This window comes from Emydura macquarii, unplaced genomic scaffold, assembly GCF_026122565.2.
Source record: "Emydura macquarii macquarii isolate MOO-44397 ecotype Brisbane River unplaced genomic scaffold, CSIRO-AGI_Emac_v2 contig_2473, whole genome shotgun sequence".
Taxonomy (NCBI): domain Eukaryota; kingdom Metazoa; phylum Chordata; order Testudines; family Chelidae; genus Emydura; species Emydura macquarii.
In genome coordinates this window covers 24,580,411-24,602,147 of record NW_027132610.1, presented here as the reverse complement: position 1 = coordinate 24,602,147, position 21,737 = coordinate 24,580,411, and the positions used below count along the sequence as shown (strand labels likewise).

General features: G+C 41.8%; 1 protein-coding gene across 1 annotated transcript; it reads left to right on the top strand.

Annotated features, from left to right (window-relative positions):
* Positions 1-1,938: 1,938 nt before the first annotated feature.
* On the top strand, positions 1,939-21,010 carry RGCC (regulator of cell cycle). The gene is made up of 5 exons (XM_067563176.1): positions 1,939-2,103; positions 2,572-2,811; positions 14,913-15,026; positions 18,671-18,733; positions 20,580-21,010. Exons 1-5 carry the CDS (start codon positions 2,067-2,069, stop codon positions 20,585-20,587), a joined length of 462 nt encoding a protein of 153 aa, XP_067419277.1. The 5' UTR covers positions 1,939-2,066; the 3' UTR covers positions 20,588-21,010.
* The last annotated feature ends 727 nt before the right edge of the window (positions 21,011-21,737 follow it).

Here is a 21,737-nt window from a genome sequence, read left to right as displayed (position 1 = left end):
TCAATAGCCATCCAAAAATCTGCCTATTTTGAACAATGTTTTCATTGTGAAAAAATCAAGTCTGTCATTTCAAGTATTTCAAAGTTAAAAAGCCTCTGCAAAACTTCACAAAAATGCAGGACTTTGTGAGCACAAAAATGAGTGAAACAAAACTGGAAAATTAAAATAGGGCATAATTCCATTCAGCCCTGTTTGTAACACAGGTGCTTGTGATTGTTAACTCCTATATACACCTCCCACAAGCTCTAAACAGCAACAAGGGATGCATTCAGATGTTCAGCCCACTCACATCACAATGGATGTCTGCATTTATTGCCAGATGCTCAGCTGGTTTGAATGATCACAGTGCTAATAAGCTCTATGGTGCTAAGCCAATTTACTTTGAGGCTCTGGGCCCTAGACTTTTGGGACTATGAGTTTTTCTCCAATCACATGCTCAAGTCTCCCGCTGCCTTCTCTCACCTCCTTCCGTCCCATTCTTCACTCTCCCCACATTCTATAGGTTTTATACCTCTCACCTTTTTATTCTCCACTTTTTTACCTCATTTCCCACCTATCTCACTCCCCAAAAATGATCACTTGTAACTTCACTTTTATTAAAGATGGAACAAAAGTCCAAAGGGACTCAGGAATATTCCATCATTGCTCTGATTTTATGGAACATGAAATTCCTTAGGTCTGCTCTTGCTGGTACTAACCAGAAGGGAATGTCACAGGATGAAGGGGTGCATACTACAGTGTTTCTTCTAGTCTGAAGTGTGCTGCTGAGCGAATTTGTATTCATTCACAGCAACTTTCCTCAGATCATTCCCCTCTCTCCATGCACTAAATCAACATTTAACAGGATTTGCCTTGATTTTCCAGAGCTAGATAAATAGAAGAAGTCCAGTAGACACCCCAGGAATGAAGATTGTTCGTAACTCTGAGCAAAATGTTGCAGTTGTTCTTTCAAAGGTTTACAAAGAACGTTGATTTAATACAGCATTTAAACATTATGATGCAGGAGAAAAATGCTGCTTTCCTTTATTTTTAATAGTTTACCTTTAACACAGTACAGTACTGTATTTGCTTTTTTTGGTCTGTGCTTCTATCTGATTGTATACTCTGAGTTCCCAGTAAGGTGTGTGGTTGAGCTGGGATTTGTAACTCTGGTGTTTATAACTCTGAGGTTCTATTGCTAACAAAAAGGCCCTGACTCAATTGTAGCTATACTCTCATTATCCCAGCTGCATTATCACCTTGCTTTCCAATAGTAAAAGGAAAGGAGACAGGTGTTATACCTGGTATTACAAGCTTATGGTGCAGAGTCTTGATTTGTTGTTAGGAAGCTTTGGCCACAAAGGTCCCTAATTCAGATTTTCAGACAGGAGCGGGGAAGTGCTTTTCAGTGCCTAACTGCCCCTGCATTTGTGCTTTGTCCCGCTCTAGAGTGACCTGTGTTTTTTTTAACAGCAGGTTGCAGCGCCTCATCCAGCAAACGTCTGCAAACCAGCATTGCATGGGGCGTTTTGCTGCTGGAAAAGTTACATTTTTCGCGGGGGGCGGTGGTGGAGGTTATCGATCACCTCTGCAGCAGGGACCCCCTGCCTCGCAGGCTCCCAGGTTAGCCTGATGTTAAGGATGCGGAGCGCCTGCCCCGCGGCGCCAGCGAGGTTTCATTGGGGATCCTCCGAACTCCTCCAGCCAGCAGGGCTTGGCCCGAAGCCGGCGGGGGAAGCAGGCACGTGAGAGGCCGGGGCCCGGGGCTCCGTGGAAGGGGGAGGATGGAGGGAGGCAGGGGGACAATCCAAGCCCGCCGGCCGAGTCCTTCCCCCTTGGCAGTCGGGGCGTGATCTGGGGCAGCAGGGCTCGCGGTGCCCCCTCCCACTGCCGCCTCCTCCCACCTCTGCCTGAGCCGGGGACCGGCGCGGAGGCTATAAGAGGCTCCGGCGGGGCCCGGCCGCAGATGCTGGAGGCAGCAGGCGGCGGGGGAGAGCGCTCAGGCAGCGGCTGGACTCCGTCCCTCGCCCCGCGCACTCGGAGCTCGCTCTCCCGGCGCCGGCGAGGGCGGGCGAGACCCTGGGGCCATGAAGTCTCCGCAAGCCCGGAGCGGAGCGGGCAAAGGTGGGCGCCCTGCGCGGGGCTGCAGCCTTGGCCGGCGGCGGGGCTGTCGCGGGGGCCGGAGGCAGCGCTCGGGAGCGACTGGGGCAGAGGCGTCCAGGACCCCGAGCCCCGGCACTCGGCAGCGACTGAGGCTTGGCCCCGGTCCAGCCCCAGGCCCCGGGGAGAGGCTTTCAACGGGGCAGCCGCCCGCGCTGGGCTTGGGTTGCAGGGGAGCAGTGCGCGCCCGGGGCCGGCCGCGGGCATGTCACTCGCTGAGTGACACGGTCCCCCCCACTCGGGGGGCGCGGCCGCTGGGGCGGGGTGGCTCGGGGGGTGGGGGTCGGTCTGCGCGGTGTCGCTGGGGCGGGGGGGGCTCGGTGTCTCTGCGGGGTGGCGGCGGTGGCTCGGTGTCGCTTTTGCGCTCCCGCCACGCCTGTCCCCAGCGGGCCACCCCGGGCGGAGGTTCAGGGTCTCGGTGTGTTTCGTCAGACGCCGGTGCCGGGCTCCCGCGGGCTCTCTCCTCCCGTTCGGCCCCGGGCCGGGCCCCGGCCGCGCTGCGGGCGGACGCCGGGGAGCTGGCGGAGGTGCTGGGCGAGTTCGAGGCCGTCCTGGAAGACTTCTCCTCGCCCGCCCGCGCGCGCCCCGGCCGCTACGAAGAGCACCTGGCGCAGATGAAGCGGCGGAGCAGCGCCAGCGTCAGCGAGAGCAGCGGCGTCAGCGACTCCGAGAGTGAGAGACCCTCCTCCCACCCCACATCTCTTCCCCCCCCGCATGCTCCCCTTCCCCCCCACCCCATCCCTCCCCAGGCCCCCCGCATGCTCCCCTTCCCCCCTCACCCCCTCCCTCCCCAGGCCCCCCGCATGCTCCCCTTCCCCCCTCACCCCCTCCCTGCTGAGCTGCGGGCCTCACGCGCTCGCTCCTTGCACCCCGTCTGCATGCGCTGAGCAGGGTTGCTTTGGCCAGCGTTGCACGCAGGTCGTTGATCCAGTGTCTTCAGGGAGTGGAGCTTTCAGAGCTGACAGATAAAAATAGCTTTGACTTCTAGACACTGGCTAGCTCTCCCCACCCCTCGTAAATCAAAAACACTGCTCGGCTCCCCCCCAAATCCCCCCTTCTGTCTTTATGTTTTGGTCCTGGAAACCGTAGCTCTTTTCAGCAGCTTTTGGGGAGACCCTTGTACCGGTTTCTATGATCTAAACTAAATGTACATTTCTTAAGCAACAAGGGTCTTAGTGCTGTAAAAGGCAGCTCTTCTCTAGCAGCAGTATTTATGCTGTATTCACGTTGTTCCCTGCCAGCCCCACATTAAAACTAGTGTGCATTTAATTTTGCTGTCCTCTCTCAGCACTCCTGCACCTGACTTTTTTGTTTCTGCCATCAAACAGCGGGTTGAAGTTGACCTGCAAAAAGGATTTGGTGTCCCTTTTTGCCCTCCTTTTAATATATATAAATAAATCTGGACAATGTTATGTTTTAAAAATACTAGTTTTCTTGTTATTTTTCCCCCTCACAAATAGCAAGAATGTCAAGTCTGATCTTCACTTGTTTTGTCTTCTTGGATGTCTCAGACACTGTTAGTTCTCACACCTTAATGGATCAATCATAAAGAGGCAGATAAGGACAAAAGCCCTGTTTTTTTTCCCCTTTGTGGGTTCCCTTAATGCTGTTGATTGCTGGGGAGAATGTGACTATACAAAAGTGAAAAGTCAAAGAGAAACACAGGGGTCCTTGGGGTGGATAAGGTCAGAGGCTGGAAAATAAGGTATCAGAGAAGAGTTCCCAGCTGGTGGGTAGAATACTGAGGCACTCTGTGTTTTAGAAGCCAAAGACAACCCTACTCTGTTTTAGCAGGAAGACTCCTGATGGCTTCATCATCCTGTAGCTAGCTAAATATTTACTAAAACAAGAATGTTGTATTAAAAGTATTTTCACAAGAAACTTAGAAATACTGGAAACCATTTCCTTTTCTCCCTTCAGCGAATGGTGGTATTTTCTGTTTTTGGAGGTTGCAGTTTTAAAGATAATTTACATCACAAGGTTCAATTTGAGGTAAAACATTATTTGCAGTGCAGAAAGCATGCTAGTTGTACAAATAATATTAAATTAATACATATAGGATAAAGACAACATGCAATCAAAAGATGGGGAATATCTATAAGCAAGTCAAATGAGTAATAAAGTGTAGCGTACATTTGTTGGTGCTAAGATTTTTGTTCAAATTTCTTTTTAAATTCTTTTTGGTTGTTCTTGCTTGTCTAGGAGAGTATACCAAAATTATTAGTAATTAGGAGGACTGAAGGGCCTGCTTTCCCATTAGAAAGCCATGGAATCAATGTTTAAGTTGTCATAAGTAAGTTTAAAAAAAACACACAATCAAACCTATTTTTTCTAAGTTGCTGACTCCGCCCCCCCAAACTCTATAGAATTTTCCTTATAAAAATTATTCTTTATGATTTCTAATAATGAAATTTTCTTTCACTAAAATGGTAAATTGCGACCAGATACTTAACATAATTAATGTTAGCAACAAAGGGGAAGGAACACAAGCCAAAATAGGAAAAGAATGGGTTAAAGACTATTTAGGTGAGTTAGATGTATTCAAGTTGGTAGGGCCTGATGAAATGAATCCTAGGGTACTTGAGGAACTAGCTGAAAGAGTCTTGAAACTGTTAGTGATTATCTTTAAGAAAACATGGAGGACGGGTGAGGTCCCAAAAGCACTGGAGAAGGGCAAACATAATAAAAAGTGGGGGGAAAGACATGGGGAATTATAGCCCAGTCAGCCTAATGTCAATACCTGGAAAGATCCTTGAACAAATGATTAAATAATCAATTTGTAAGCACCTAGAGAACAATAGGGTTATATTAATTTAGGGTTATACATAGTGGCTAACATGAATTTGTGAAGAACAAATCATGCCAAACCAACCTAATTTCCTTCTTTGGCAGGGTTAGTGACCTTGTGGATTGAGTGGTAGTTGTAGATATGACATATATGGGACTGTATCAAAAGCCTTACTAAATCAAGATAACAATCTCATAAGCAAACTAGGGAAATGGTAGTCTAGGTGTAATTACTATAAGGTGAGTGCAAAACTGGTTGAAAGAGTAGTTATCAGTGGTTCACTGTCAAACCAGGGGGTATATCTAGCAGAGTTTTGCAGGGATCTGTCCTGGAGCTGGTATTACTCAATACTGTCATTAATGACAGATAATGGAGTGAAGAGTATGCTTATAAAATTTGTGTTAACACCAAGCACTTTGGAGGTCAGGATTAGAATTTAAAATGACCTTGACAAGTTGGGGAATTGGTCTGAAATCCACAACATGAAATTCAGTAAAGACAAGTGCAAAGTTTTACACTTAGGCAGAAAACAATCGAATGACAAACCACAAAATGGGGACTAACTGGCTAGGTAGCAGTATTAAAGAAAATGATCTGGGGCTTATAGTAGACACAAACTGAATATGAGTCAACAATGTGATGTAGTTGCGAAAAATGCTAATATAATTCTGGGGTGTATTTACAGGAGTGTTGATGTAAGACAAGGGACATAATTGTCCTGCTCTGCTTGGCACTGGTGAGGCTTCTACTGGAATATTGTTTCCAGTTCTGGGCACTGCACTTTAAGAAAGAAATGAATGAATTTGAGAGTCCAGAGGAAAGCAACAAAAATGATAAAAGGTTTAGAAAACTTTACCTATGAGGAAAGGTTAAAAAAACTGGACATGTTTAGTCTTGAGAAAAAAAGACTGAGGGGGAGGGACTTTAACAATTTTCAAATAGGTTAAGGACTGTAATAAAGAGGATGATGATCAATGATTCTCCATGTACACTGAAGATAGGATAAGAAGTAGTGGGCTTAATATTCAGAAAGAGATTTAGGTTAGATATTAGGAAAAAACTTTCTAATCATAATGATAATTAAGCACTGGAATAGGCTTCACAGGGAAATTGTGGAATCCCCATTATTGGAGGTTTTTAAGAACAGGTTAGACAGAAACCTGTAAGAGATGATCTAGTTATACATAGTCCTTTCTCAGTGCAGAAGGCTGGATTAGATGGCCTTTTGAGGTCCCTTCCGTTTTATATTTCAATGGTTTATTCCTGTTTTGCATCATCAGTTTGTCAATATGATAGCTTTGTATATGATTTTGTTTTTGTTTAACTTTAAAATGTTAGTATATAGAAAGGCATTTCCTTCAATCAGTTAAGGTGTAGATACTGCTGATGGGCACACTTAAAATAGATATAGATTATCAAAACGATTGCATACACTTCCATTTGTATTAAAAGATCAAGTTTGAGCTGTATATACTGCAATCTCTCTGCTTATTGAAGGCTGCTGAAGTCCATAGCCTGTTCTATAAGCCTGTGTCTACTACTGAATCCTCTGGCAATATTTTCCCATCCTTGATAACAATGGTGCAGTTCCACCATTAATAGTCATGGTGATTGGGTGACCAGATGTCCTGATTTTATAGGGACAATCCCAAACCTGTGTTTGGGGCTTTTTCTTATATAGGTACCTATTTTCCCCTCCCCTTGTCCTGATTTTTCATACTTGCTATCTGGTCACCATACATGGTGGGAGCCCTAATGTAGACAAGATTTCTGAAGTCTCCAGAATTTTTAATACAATGTAATCTAACGATGTTCTGATCAAATCTAAAACACTGGTAGCTCATAGCTGCAGCAGCCTTGTCTACACTACCATTTTCACTATTTTTACCAGCCATTAAATACCCCAATGCTAGTAGTGGTGGGGAAAAGTTGCAAAAAGCCCACCCTTCTAACATTGGCAAGGGTTATATGATGCAATTTCATTATTGAACTTTCTGTTGTAATGCCAAGTACTTCCATTTCATTTGGGAGGTAGATAAACTAGAATTGGGATAAAGGGTGCTTTGAGGTGTCCTTATTGAATCCTTGGTGCCCTGTGGCATAGATTTTAATAGAGGCATTCTCCTACAGAGCAGAAGGCACAGTAATAAAACAACATGCCCTTGTAAAATAGTAGATTAGCTCCTAAAAAACCCCTAAAGACTGAAGAAGACCACAATAGAATTGAACACTAACATCATAAATCTCACTCATTTTGCTTTAATACATTACAGAGGCACAGACAGAGTCTGATGTTTTGGAGCAAAGTCCTCAACACCCTTGTAATGGTTTAGACAGAGTAATGCATGTCCCTATTGTCCAGCCTACATCAGGGTTTCTCCTTTAGCGATACAAAATTAGCAAATTGGTTCTTCTTCTTGACATAAGTGCTTACTCGGGAAATAGCCATAACTTGGGCCATGGAACATCTACCGTTATCTTCTCCATTAGTGCTCTGCTTATGCCATGCAGACAAAGATATATTTGAAGAAGTGGAAAGAAGAGAGAGAAAATGAACTAAGATAAGTTTGATACAAAAATTACTTAAATAAAATTTTTTAGATTAATTTCTAATCTAGAAAAAATATTCTCCATCATTTTCAGATTTATTCCAAGCCTGCAGTCAGGTACTTCAGTTTACTTGTAGACCTGTCTATACTGGCATGTCCTGCCTGGGTTTTTTCCTTGATTCTGTGATCTAGCTTTCTTAAAAATACCCAGTAAACTTATTTCTCTTTCTGAAGACATTGTGTAATATAGTAAATCCCTCTCCTGACCTCCCTGTACCATTTTGGTGAAGACAGAGATGAATGGCAGTTTTTAATAAAGAGGGTCTTTCACACCAGAGAGAGGCTCAAATATCAGATGAAAACATAATTCCAGTTACACTCCCCTTGTCTTTCATAACTCCTCTATGTGTGTTAATTACCAAAGCTATTTCTATTCAAACGCAGGCTTCCGCCCTCAGCCCACCTTCTCTTCCAACTTGATCCTTTAGTGAAGTTGTAGTGACCTCCCTATTCCCATGGCAACACTTGCATTAAAAGTAACTGCAGGACCAAAGAGAAGCTGGACTGTGTGGGGCCAAATTCTCAAAACACAAATCTGCACCAACAGCAAAATAAATGCTGACAGTGTTTTTTCTGAAAACTATTTTTGCTGAACAGTGTAATTCATATAAACTCTCTCCATCTTCATAAATCTGTCAGTTCATCACAGTAGAAGTACACTAACAATACAGTATTCATTTTCAAGTACGCTGAGGGACCAATTTAACAGCTGTTTGCTCTGTCTCTAACAGTTACAGGATCGTAGTTTTATGGCGTGATCCTACAAGTGCTTGCTATGGGCCATTGTACCATAAACTATAGTTAGCCTACACCCAGATGTAAGCAAAAGGGACACTGATTTTTGTGTACTTCAGTTTTGGAGTGCCCAACCTGAGACATCTTGAGCTAATTGTAAAAGGTCTTGAGCAACAACAGCTCTGACAGCTTTTAATGGGAACTGTCGGTTCACAGCATCCTCAGGCGGGGCATCCCAAAACTGAGCTATCCAACAACGCTGGTACTTTTGAAAATTTGTCTGTAAGTCTAGTAAAGGGTTGGCAAGGTCAGGCTCAAAGATGGAAAGACACTCAAAATGTAGTTAAGCAAATATTGCACTATTGATCTGCTTTAATAGTCCATATAACTGGCAACAAATATCCTCTTCTGAAAGCTACTGCTTTGTAGCAGGGTATGTAAATCCATTCGTCTTTCTAGAGTTTCTGCCAGCAGGGTAAGCCACTTTCCTTTTGTAAAGGCTTGCATTTCCCCTCTTCTCCAAAATATCTTGCTAACACAGAAAGCACAATCCTTTAAACATTGCTTCTATCTGAAAAGTCCCCTTTTAAGCAAATGGAGACCAAAGGGGCTAACTGAAGATCTTATATCATATATGGGAGGCTTTTAGAAGACTTTAGAATTAAGAGTCCAAAGATATTTCCCTGTCTGGATAATTCTCCCGTTTTGTGTTCTTTGTCATGTTACTTTAGATTGTATGGTCTTTGGGGCAAGATTTGTCTCTAACTATGACTATGTACAGTACCTAGAACAATGGGCTCTAGACCCTACTATAATACAAATAATTATGACATGCACAAAAGTTAATCAAGATCTTAGGCTCAGATCCACAAAGGGACTTAGGCACATAAAGTTCCAGTTTTAGCTACCAATGTGTTCTGCAAAACCCTGTAGGCACAAAAATTTTTGCTGTAAAAGTCTCCAAGGCACCTAAGTTTCTGCCTTTGAGCATATGCACTGTTGCCTAAGGCAGGCATTTGGATGTCTATCTCACACCTAAGCCCCCATGAGATCCTCCCACTATGAAGATAGATGGGGGAATGCCTAACTTCCCCAGGGGGCCTAATCCACACAAGGTGGCCAGGGGGTTGGGGGAGGAGACAGTGGACTCCCTTGCAAATATAACCTTTAGCCCAGGGGTTAGAGCACTCATGAGAGGCCTGGAGGAGGAGAAGGAATATGAACAGGGATTCCTCACCTCTCAGGTGAGTGCCCTGACCTTAGAGTGTTTTCCACACAGACTCTGCTGCAGTTAATATTTAATTAAAGTGGAATTGGTTCAACAAGACAGAATGAGAGACCCAAATGAGAATATCCCATAGCCCACTTACTAGGATACTCACCTGGGACTTGGGGAACCCCTGCTCAAATCCCCTCTCATTGGACAAGGGGGAAATCGAGCAAGGGTCTTTCACATCCCAGATGAATACTCTAACAATGGGGATAAAAGTTATAAGGAGGCTGCTGCTGCCTCCTCTTTGGCTATTTTAGGTGGAGGTAGGCAGGTGCCTAAGATATTCTCACAAGAAATGGCTTAGGCTCCTAAACCACCTGACGCTAGGAGATGAATTCCTAGCTGTGGATTGCAAGCAGAGATAGTTACCTCCCAGCAGCCTGAATTTAGGTGCCCACCACTTGTGAGAGGGGCTGGACACACCCCTTTTCTTGGCATCTCCCACTGGCTAGCTTAGGTGGCTCCTGGCCACGTGTGTTGGCTTTTGTGGATCCTATTACTCGCTACCCATTCATTGTACAGAGAGTTTTGTGGATTGCAGAGTTGTTTCCATGATTGCCTAGGCATCTAAAAATTAGGCATTGCAACACTGGATCCAGGCCTTAGTGCTTGGCTCAAAACATACCTAACTACATAACAACTCAATTGGGTCCATGCTGGCACTCCTGACACAACCGATAGATTAGTGCCATATCAAAAGTCAGTTTTTTATTCCCCGTAGCAATAAAAGGGGCAAATATTGACTAGTTGCTGAACTACCAGGATAAACAGTACCTACATGTTTCAGCTTGAAGCTCTCAGTGAAGTCAAAGTACAAGCATGAAAGCTCCAGCATTAGATAGCTGTTCATGTAAAGCTAGTGCTTACGGTAAAACTTCTAAGGCCAAGTCTACACTATAAACTTTTTTTCCAATGTAGCTCTGTTGGTCATGAGTAGGGTGATATGTGATTTGTGACTGATATAGCTGTGCCAGCAAAAACAAAAGTGGGTAGGGCTGGAATAAACCATGCTGGCAAAAGCACAATTTTGCTGGTATAAACTGTGAACACATTAAGAGTTCTTTGCTGGTATAATACATGAATATTGCTATATCGGCAAAACACTTCTAGTGCAGACCTAGTCTAGCTCTCCATTCATTTTGCTTTTTTAAATTCTTATCCTTAATTAGGAGCTTGAGAATAGAAATGCTTCACCATAACTATAGCATTTTATGCACCAAAAAAAATTCTTTTTACGATGTAAACCATAATCTCTATCACACTTTCAAAATGTTCCATACTTCTTGTCATTGATGTCACAAAAATCTTGTAAAATAAATACATTTGATTTAGTCCCTTCGGTGACACTGGCTAAAACGTTGTAACTAGATACCATTCTTGATTTAGGGAGTAAATTTTCTTTGTCAATCAACTCCGCTTTCAAAATCAACAAATCCCACTCATGCTGCTGTAGCTTTATTTATTTTATAATTTCAAACCCAATTAATAATGTTATATTCATCATGAAAAGCCAGCATTTATTAGCAATCCTGCAGTAACAAACCAATGTGTAGACATGGTGGAGAAAAATATTCCCAGGAAATAGATTATTGCCTTAAACTTCCAACAAGCTACTACAATCAGCAGGGACCAATAAAATTACTGTAATAAAAATACCTTATCACTGCTGGGTTTGTCCTGCCCAGTCCTTGCCTGTCTTGCATTCCAGTTTCTTTCATTGTCACTATTTTTACTTTAGAGAAAGGAAACATATTATTAAACAGGGAAAGGTTTAAAGTAGAAACACTACCTCACAACTAGCAAGATTGATGGGGACTATAAGGGAAATGTATGTAATGAAAAACCATGATACACATTAGATATTACAGCTGCTGGTTTCTCTGGATCCCTTCCTGGCATCTTCCAGCCAGAGGGTGAAGGGAGATTTGGAGCTCTTCAAATCTTCAGCTCCAGATGGTGCAAACAGTCTGTGGGTGTGCCTTCCCACCCCCTTTTTTTTTATTTAGAGTGTCAGCATGTGGAGCAGAATGCTGATAGCTGAGAAACGAAGAATAAACTATGCAGCAAGGTGTGAGCATGTTTATGTCCAAAGTAAATAGTGCTCTCTGTGGCCACGACAACTCTATTTCTCCCAAGACGAGCTAATAGCATTCATTTTTAACAGGCAGCATTAGAACTATTAAGTATCTGACTTCATTTTTTTTTAAAAACCAAGGACTTCTAGAGCAGTTAATGTTGAGTTGGGGTTGAGCAGTGCAATCTGTGAGTAAAAGCTCTGAGACTTTGAACTGTATAATAATAAAAATATGTGATTTAAAGAGGGTTTAAAATGAAGCTTTAGGGACGATATTTTCAAAAATTTTCAGTGTTGGTAAAAAAAAAAAAAAAATCCCTTTGATTTCAATGGGAGCAAAGCTAGGCCAGCACTAAGCACCTTTGAAAATCTTACCCTAAATTGCCTCTTCTAGAATACTGGGATGAATATTTTTGTAAAATATTTATATAAAATAAGCTGGACAGTTGAATATATCATTGCCTGTTTTAAAAGGGAAGGTTTGAAGATTTCCTTTTTCAGCTAATTACTATCCAGAAAGTTTCAATTGTTTATCTCATGGGAATATTCTGTGTTTACATAGCCCTGCAGTGGGTTTTATGCTTTGAGGTTTAACTGTGTTCTGGAACAATAAAGGCCAGTGAGAACCTTGAATTATTTCACCAAAATACAATCCACCCTTCTTTACTCCAAACCCTTCATTTTGCAGCTATTTGTTCATCCTATTCGAAGACAAGTATATCAACTGAACAGACTAACTCAGGTTCAGCTGGCAGCTTTATAAAACTCCAAAGGCTTTACGGGGTACTTTTTAAAAAGTAGTCACTCAAAGATCACAATTTAACATGCACGAGTTTGCCAGAGATAATTAGTGATAAGACTGGTGTCACAGCTAGGGTGTAGGGGATGGGGAACAGCAGCAATGTGGTAGAACTTTGGCATCAGCCTCTAGCTCGTGGGTGTCAGGATGTGTTGGTGTGTTGCTTCTAGGATAGTGGTGATGGGGAGGACTCCAAGGCTTACACTCTTTTTGGAGTGTGTCTTTTGAAAAATGTACAAAACACACAAACAGCCCTGGACAGGATGTTTAGGGAAGGGCAAAGACTGAAGCTTCATTGTCCCAGCAGTTTCTCTGTCACACATCCAGACTAAACCAAGGCTGATATTTCATAACATAAAAATAATAAATAACAAATGGAAGAAAGGGGAAGTTGATTGTAATAAATATAAATCAGAAGTTAGGAATTGTAGAAAGTTGATAAGGGAAGCAAAGAGACATAAGGAGAAATCTATGGCCAGCAGAGTGAAGGACTATAAGAAGGAGTTTACGTATATTAAGAACAAAAAGAATCCTAACAATGGTATTGATGATGATGATAACACTTTTTCCATTCCACTAGTATCTTAGGAGGATGTTAAATAGCAGGTACTAAAATTAGACATTTTTAAATTAGAAGGTCTGGTCATTTATTTTAACAAGAGTTTTAAAGGGGCTGGCTGAGGAGCTCACTGGATCATTACTGTTGATTTTCAATAAGTCTTGGTACACTGAGGAAGTTTCACAAGGCTGGAAGAAAGCTTATGTTGTGTCAGTATTTTAAAAGGGTAAACAGGATGACCCAGGTAATTATAGGCCTGTCAGTCTAACATCGATCCAAGGCAAGATAATGGAGTGGCTGATACTGGACTCAATTAATAAAAAAATAAAGAATTGAAGGAAGGTAATATAATTAATGTGGATGGTCCTCCTGCTTCTTGGGAGCTTCCTGTGGCAGTGCTCCAAAGGCGGCGGGCTGGTGTGCCGCCAAAGGGAGGTGCACCACATTTGGCATTTCTTGCCCTATGTCTCCCCAAGCCTCTTGTACCTGCTGCCCATGCTGTGGCCCCTGGGTGCTGAGCACCCCCTATTTGTTTTCAGTGTGTGCTTGAGACCGGGAGCACTCACGGGGCGCTTATGGTCTAAGCTCCAGCAGCGTAGCTGCAGCGCTGCAATTGTGCCACTGTAATGCCTACAGTGAAGTCATTCCCAGAGAAACACCAAAAAAACAAATTACAACTATATCGCCTGTAGGCATCCCACTTAAGCAGAATCACCATCCATAGTGAACAGCTGCCATTGCCCTAAAGTAATAATGAAATTTAAATTCGTCTAATTAAATGGAGTGCATTACTGAATTCAAATTAAAATGTTAGTTTTGTAGAACTACAGTTTTCAGGTTTTTGGCTCCTAATGTGGGAGCTGGCAGCTTTTGGTGTCTTTAACACAATAACAACTCTTCTGTTCACTGGAGCTGTAACTAATACTTTTCAAGAACTAAGTATCATGGGACCATTATTATGAAAAGAGGCAGAGGTCCACTGACCTCAGAGAAGTGCTGATGTTGAAAAAACCTAAAAGATTTTCCCCACATCCCAAACCACAGAACATGAATAAGGGCATTAGACCTATTGCTTTCCATAACACATTCAACTTTTCTCCACAGATAATATAAAATAAGAGTGTAGCATATCATCCCTGGAGCAGTAATCATGGACTGGCATCTCACAACCCTGTATAAAATAACTATATTAAAAAAATTATCCAAAGATACAAGATCTAAAAAAGCAGAGGGAGCAATATCAAGAGTCATAGGCAAAGGACATGAGATGTTTGCAGAAGAGTTTTGAATAAAGATAGAATAGATTAGGGAGGAAGAGGAAGTGTGTCAGAGATAGGGACAACTGACGTTTCTCTCCCCTATGGTGGTCAGATTTGTGCAAAGTGTCAGAAGTGGCTGGTGCTAATAGAGGCTGATGGCTGATATGTATCTCTGCTCTCAATGTGATTTTGCATGCTGCCTTAAATTACTCCACATTGTATTTATACAGCATTGACTTTGTAACTACAGTGTTGTACCCCGACCTTGCTTTTGTGGGGCTATGTTTGCTCCACTAATTTGCTACAAGTTTTTAAATGGTATTTTTAAAACGGTTCAGTTTAACACAGTTTGCTTGGCCATTGTGAATCAGGCAAGGCAAACCAGGTCTTTAGCTGAGATGGGGTAACTACTGATTTTGATGCAATTACACAAGGGATAAATTTGGCCCACTATGACATTTTTCTCTCCCACCCTTATTCTGGGCTGTGTTTCTAGATTTAGTGCTATGTATCTTTGAGTTTTATGGGCTTTCAGGCATACTGCCTGCTCTTTCTTCCAGAAAGTTTTTGTCTGAGGGCTTAGATGTTTGTTTTTGGGTTTTTTTTAATTTTGTTACTGTTATAAACTTGCCATGGACATTGTTTCTAATTTCTAATGCTTAGAATTTGTCTTACAGGTGCAGATTCACTCTACAGAAACAGTTTTAGCTTCAGTGATGAAAAACTTAACTCTCCAACACTGTCAAGTCCAACTCCAACTTTACCATCTCCAGCAGTAACTTCTTGTAAAGGTAAATCTCATCATAACTTTATTTTAAGTGTTTAAGTTTCTTCTGAAGGCTGAGTGGTGCAGACTCATCTCTGTAAAATGTTAATCTACTCATATTTAAGATGAGAACAAATTCCTGAGTGTTAGCATTAAGATTACTTCAAACATAAGTCCTACTAGTATCTGTGCTAAACACAGTGGCACATTAGGTGCGACGTCTGCAATAACCAGTGATTCACAGCAGGGCCTGCCAACTCTATTAGCTACTATTCTACAGCATTAATGGAAACATTAGTTTTTGGTTGATCTAAAACCGTAATGTATCTCGCTAAATACTTCATTGAATGGGTTTATTTTTACTGTAGAATTAACTCACATTACAACTTGAATGTTGCCTCAGTCATCTTTGCACACAAAAACACCTAATTCGAGTGCAAGGGTGCTTTAATGTGAGTTGGCTGGCCCTGTCAGAGGGGTTAGGCTACCATGCGAGTTCGCACAACTTGTCAGCTGCTGACACAATCACTCTGTGCCAGTAGTCCAATCGCTCTTTGCAGCATCACAGCTCTCACTTGAGCTAGGCTAACTTGAGCATAGATAACTTGGGTAATCTAATGTCTTCGCTGAAGTGTGATGTCTGCACTGCAGCTGGGAGTATGCTTCCCAGTGGAGGTGGGCAGACCTGTGTTAGCCCTGCTCATGCTAGCATGCTAAAAAGAGCAATGTGGCTGCAGTGGCCCAGCTGGTGGCTTGGGCTGGCCAGCCGAGTACATACTCAGGGGGCTGGGTGGGTTTGTACTCAAATGGCTAGTCTGAGCTGTGTTGCTGTGGCTACACTGCTATTTTAAGACACTAGAGCAAGCAGAGCTAGCACGTATCTGTTAACCCATGCTGGGAAGCAAATGCCCAGCTGCAGGGTAGACATACTCTAAGCCAATGAAAGGAACAGACATGCATTCGTGCTACACAGAGCTTCCACATACATCCTCAAAAATTTTGCCTGTCTTCATTCAGCTTATCAACATACATGTATGGAGACCTACTGTCCTATTCCAGGGTGCAATCCAGACCAATGAGGAGTTGTCATCACCTGCCCTGAAACCTAGGGTGCCTCACAATGCTTTGCTGTTGTAGCTCCCAGTTACACACCTTGAGTGTCTGTGCATAGCTACAGCCCTCGTCCAGCAGCTCTGACCCCAATAGCCTGTCAGCAACACACCAGTCATACTCTGGTTTCTACCTGCCTTGGTTACTCCTTGCATCCCCAACACACTCCCAGTCCTGAATTTTCCCAGAGACCTGTGCTCTGCACTGTCCAGCCCTCTCCTGGCCAGTTCAGATCTTAAAGGTCCATTGCCCCTGTAAAGGGTCAGTATTCAACAGTTTGCTGCTTTCACTGGAGTTACCAAACAGTTCAGTTTAAACACAGAATGGATTAGTTTAGATTACAAATAAAACAAGTTCATTTAACTACAGAGAGAGGTTTTAAGTGAGTACAAGTATATGGTATTAAAGTCAGAAATGGTTACAAGAAAAATACAGATAACATGTTTTCTAGTAGCTAAAACTTAATAAGCTAGACTTGGTTCAAGGTAAAATCCTTACCACAGGTTCTCAGCAACATGGCTGACCAATTTCTCAGGTCAGGATCTCTCCCCAAAGCCAAAGGGCTGGTTCCTTTGTCTTCTTATGTGAAACAGAGTGCAAGAGAGTCTTGGGTGTTTTTGCTCCTCACTTTTATAGTGCAGTCACCCCTTGAAATGCAATTTCCTGAGCATTTTCCACAGATAAAGTTCATTCCAGCTGTGAGGAAGCAGACATGAAGTATCATGGTGATAGATGTTCCATGCTATTTTTTGCTAAAATGCATATCGATCTGTTCCTTCCTCACTTCATTGCCGAAGAATGGCCACTTGACAGATGATTGCCAATCAACTTTGATGACACCTGGCTAAAGGTGTCAGCTTGTCCTTTGTCTTTAAGAAACCAGTTTACCCACTTCCCTGACTTGTCTGGTAAATACACCGTAGTCATAATTTGAGTTTATGTTCATAACTCTTAGTAAGCGTTTTGTACACACATTACACAAGAATATTAATGATCAGTGTGTTGTTAGTTTTTAAATGATACCTTACAAGGGTTATTTTGCACAAATATTATTACATTAATGTATAGGGTGTGAATACAGAGGTGCTCAGGGTCACACCTACCCATATGTGAACACACATGCTGTCAGGCCCTATGTTTAAGGTTAAGATTTTGTCATAGTTATTTTTAGTAAAAGTCAGGGACAGGTCATGGGCAATAAACAAAAATTCACGGAAATAACTATGACAAAATGGGACTGATTGAGTGATGAGAGCCTGAGCCCCATTGGGAGTGGAGTGTTCTAGCCCCTGCCCCCGCAACAGCTCCGAGCTCCGGGTCCCCCCGCCATTCATGACTGATCGGAGGTGTGGTGGCAGGGAACTACAGGGCCCTCCTGTTGCCTGCGGCGGCTAGGAGCTCTGCTCCCTCCACCCCCTCCACAGAGGCATGGTGCTGCGGGGTCCCCTCCAGTGGCTGGGAGCTCCAGGTCTCTCACCCATTCTCCCCACCTCCCGTGCGGCTTGGAACTCCGGGGCCAGTGGCTTGGAGCTCCTGGTTCCTCCCCACCCCCACCCATGGTGGCTGAGAGCTCCAGCCCCGCCACCCCAGGGCTAAAACAGCAAATGTCATGGAGGTCTCTGGAAGTCACAGAATCTGTGACTTCCATGACATAATCTTATCTTTACATATGTTTAATTTAAATTCCTTACGTAAACTAAGTGAAGGCAATATTAAGGCTGTGCAACTGAGCACCCATTTCAGGGAACGTGGAGGGATTTACTCAGGAGGAAAGACTAAAAAAAAAAGATATTTTTACATAATTTCCTTTAAAATATTAGAGGTTTTTTTGCTTCTTTTGTTGTGGGAAAGGTAATGGGGTGTAGAACAGTAGTACAGTTTGATTAAGCCATCTAAGTGGAGGTGGAAACATAACCTTACAAATATCAAAAGGTTGTAAATAACCGAGAGAGGAATTAACTATTTAGCATGGTACTGAGAGGTAATAATGAGGAATAATGAGCAATGCAATTAAAATGGCAGCAGAAATTTGGCAAAGAATTAGGTTGATTATCAAGATGCTGTGCCTGACAGCAAGATTTATTTGACTATGGAATAGTCTCTAGAAGGAAGTGATGGAAACCACTTGCAATATTAAAAAACTGGATTAGACAGAACACTAGAATATGTACATAAGTAACAATTCTACACAAGGCAGGAGAGGACATCTAACAGTGATGGAAAAAGCTTATATCCTAATTTTTAAGGAAACAAAATAAAAGGTTTGCTCCAATGTCATCATGTGAATAACTCCCTAAAATAAAGGAATCAAAATTTTAGGCCAGATATCAGGATAGTCTTTTCTCTAAAGCATTTGGTCTACTGCAAAGTCCAATTAAAGGAGGAGGTTAAGGAACCCTCTCTGAAGATAATCAAGAAGAGATTAGATACTACTTGGAATGATATTGGGAGTTGTCCTTCAAAATTCAAGTGGTTTCTAATGGCCTTTATTTGCCTCAGTGACACAGATTTACATTTGTCACTTCTAAAGAGTGCTGTCCTTATTCTCATATTTTGCAGCAAAGCTTGGAGACACAAAAGAACTAGAAGACTTCATTGCTGATCTTGACAGGACATTAGCAAGTAAGTAGATTCACCTTGTGTGGTACCTTAAAAATGATTGAACTCAAGGTATTTACAATACAAAATGTCAGTGGAGATGGGACTGGGGAGGGGAACAGTATTTTTACATAATTTCCTTTAAAATAGTAGAGTTGTTTTTGCTTCTTTTGTTGTGGGAGAGGTAATGGGGTGTAGAACATGAGGAGAGATATGCCTTTGACCATGTATTTGTACTTTTAGGTCTCCTTAGTCTGCTTTTGCTCTCTGATAGTGTGATTATATGCTACATAGAAGATCTCATTTATTCACTCCCCTCCCTCCTTCCCACTTTTTAGCCACCAAACTCCGCTTGATTTTGACCAACACTTTCTTACAGATAGCATTTTTGGGCCATAAAATTAACCATAGATCATGAAGTTGCTTTGATAGTGCACCTGTTATGCAAGCAAGAATTCTTCAAAACCTGACTCAACACAGTGAAAAATAGGCTTTTGTTTCATAGTCTTATAAGTCTAAATAACTGGACAGTCACTATGACTGACTGGTATAAATGTAAATATTAGACTGCTATAGTTATCTTTACAAAATGATTAAGGAAAAGAAGTCCATACATTATACTTTAAATGAAAAAAAATTAGTTTATTTAGTCTCCATTAAATATGGACCAAATTTGTCACTTCCTGACAGCCTGTTATTCAGTTACCTTATTCTTTGGCTCTTCATCAGGCTATGGAAAAACACTCCTTTTTTAAAATACTGTGTTACATCTATTCCCCTTCTCACAGTTTGCCTGTGCTATTCATTTGAGCCACGATCCTGTAATCTTTTGCATGCAGGCAGAGTGTTGCGCCCACACCCAACAGGACTGGGCCCTAAATGAGCAGTATGGACAAAGAATGAAAGATATAACACAAATTGGGTTTTTTTTAAATTCTTCGTGTTTCCTCTTCTTTGTAGTTTTGTAAGCCTTAGTTGATTTGCCTTGAGTTTAATTCAAGACATCTACTTTTATGATCATAAACGTGTTAGCTCTGGCTTATTTGTGTTTAGCCCTTGCAATCTTCTCACTTGTATTTTAATTCTGGCCTAGTTTCACTTATTTTAAGTACTTCCTTATTTACTCTTTTTTGCAATGGATCCATTCTACAGCTAGCTTTTTCTTTACCAGTGAGATTGAATTTATTAACCTGTAGACCCTTTGCAGAAGGGCAGAATGTCAGGAGACTTGGTATTCAAGGAAGACAGACACCCGAAAAAGAGAGTCTGAAGTAACCTTTTCTTTGGGTTTTTGCTGCTAGGGCTATCACAGCTGAGTTGCATGTGACTTTCTTGAGCTGCCTGTTTCATACTGATTCCAGGAGATTGTACATTTCCTAAGAAGGGCAAGTTGAGAGGGCAATTGCTATCTGCTGCTGCTATAGTGCATGCTAATAATCCAATGGTCCACAATTGTTTCAACCCAGTCTTATTCATTCACAATGTAAACCACCTCTGCTTTCACATGCCAACTTTATCTTTGACTTGGTAATGCAGTGAAAAAGGCCCACTTCAGTCTTATATCACTATCACATATTTTGACTTCTGCTATATAATTAGGTTTCTGCAACAGCTTACACTTACTTGTGCAGATGCCTCTTGATGCCTATGACTCAAATTAGAATAGTGATTTTTCTTAAATCTTTACAACTTTGCCACCTTTATAACTTTTTGACTTCTATAGATATATTTTTGGCTTTCTCCTCTTTCATGTCAGTTAAACACCAGACAGTTTAAGAAGCTGGGCGTCAGATACAACATTTTGATATGTCAGTGAAACGTAATGTCACTAAATGTAGTATTTGGGTTCTCTCATCTTTCATGTTTCCAGGTATGTGAAGCACAGCAATTTTTGGCATCATCCTGGTCTACTGATAATTCCTTGAAGATGCAATGAAGAAACTTAGTGATGTGAATCACTGAAAGCCGCTGCCATGTCTGACAACTGTCAACTTTGCTATCCAACATATTCATCTTCTGAACATAATAAAAGTCACCTTCTATAAGTATTTAACTGATCACATCAGTTTTGTTACTTTGCAGCAAGCAGGATCAGGTAACTTAAATGTGCTAATACTATATTTTTTCTTAAAAATATAGTTTAAATTTTAATTTAAAATTGCTTTTATGAAAATATATTTGTAATTTTATATAGTTGGAAACTTTAATGCTTTTTTCCATGATAATATATTTTTGTATACAAATAAAACTGAAAATCTAGCTGTCTAAAATCTCTCTGTGGATTAAAGAAAATTGAAACAGTAACAAGTTAAACTTATCTCAGTTCCTGAAAACATACATCAGATTTTAAAATATCAGATAAAATATTTCATGATAAGCAAAATAACAAAATGCCGGCTTTATGCAAAACTTTACATTTTTCTTGATGAAAAGCCCAAAGTTAGTTACATGAGAGTCTTACTGTGATGGGACCTCTGGAGTACATCCTAGAACTGTGGGACTGCTGTGCCTCCTTAATTCACATCCTTGGGTTATCTCTTAAAATGCTGTGCTAGGGACAAGCAGCAAAGCCCCTTCTGGTGCTGTGATCATTCAGCCAACAAGATACAAGGATACACCCCGTAAAGAAGCATGAATGCTGTATAAACCACTCATGAATTATACAGAGAGACACAAGCAAATCTCCCTGCCTTGCACCCCGGAAATGTAGTGTTTTATGTTGCTCAAGAGCTTCTCTTGAACAGTTCAAACTCATTAATTAGTCTGCCACTTTATCAAAGGAAAATGGACATGCATCAATCAGCCTTTGTAATCTGAGCAGATTACCCAAGCACTTTAGACAGACTCACTGGTAAGGATAAAACATTAAAATAAGTTGATTAACTACAGAGAGACAGATTGTAAGTGATTATAAGTGGGAGGCATAAACATGCAGTCTAAATCCTAAATCTTATTAGACTAAACAATATTTTAATCAAGCAGTTTTTCTCACCCCACTGGATGTGCAGGTAGGTTACAGTTCTTAATA

Coding starts and splice junctions, on each gene's coding strand:
- RGCC (XM_067563176.1), top strand. CDS start 2,067: ATGAAGTCTCCGCAAGCCCGGAGCGGAGCGGGCAAAG. Junction 2,104..2,571: donor CCGGAGCGGAGCGGGCAAAG/GTGGGCGCCCTG, acceptor GTGTTTCGTCAG/ACGCCGGTGCCGGGCTCCCG. Junction 2,812..14,912: donor CGGCGTCAGCGACTCCGAGA/GTGAGAGACCCT, acceptor TTTGTCTTACAG/GTGCAGATTCACTCTACAGA.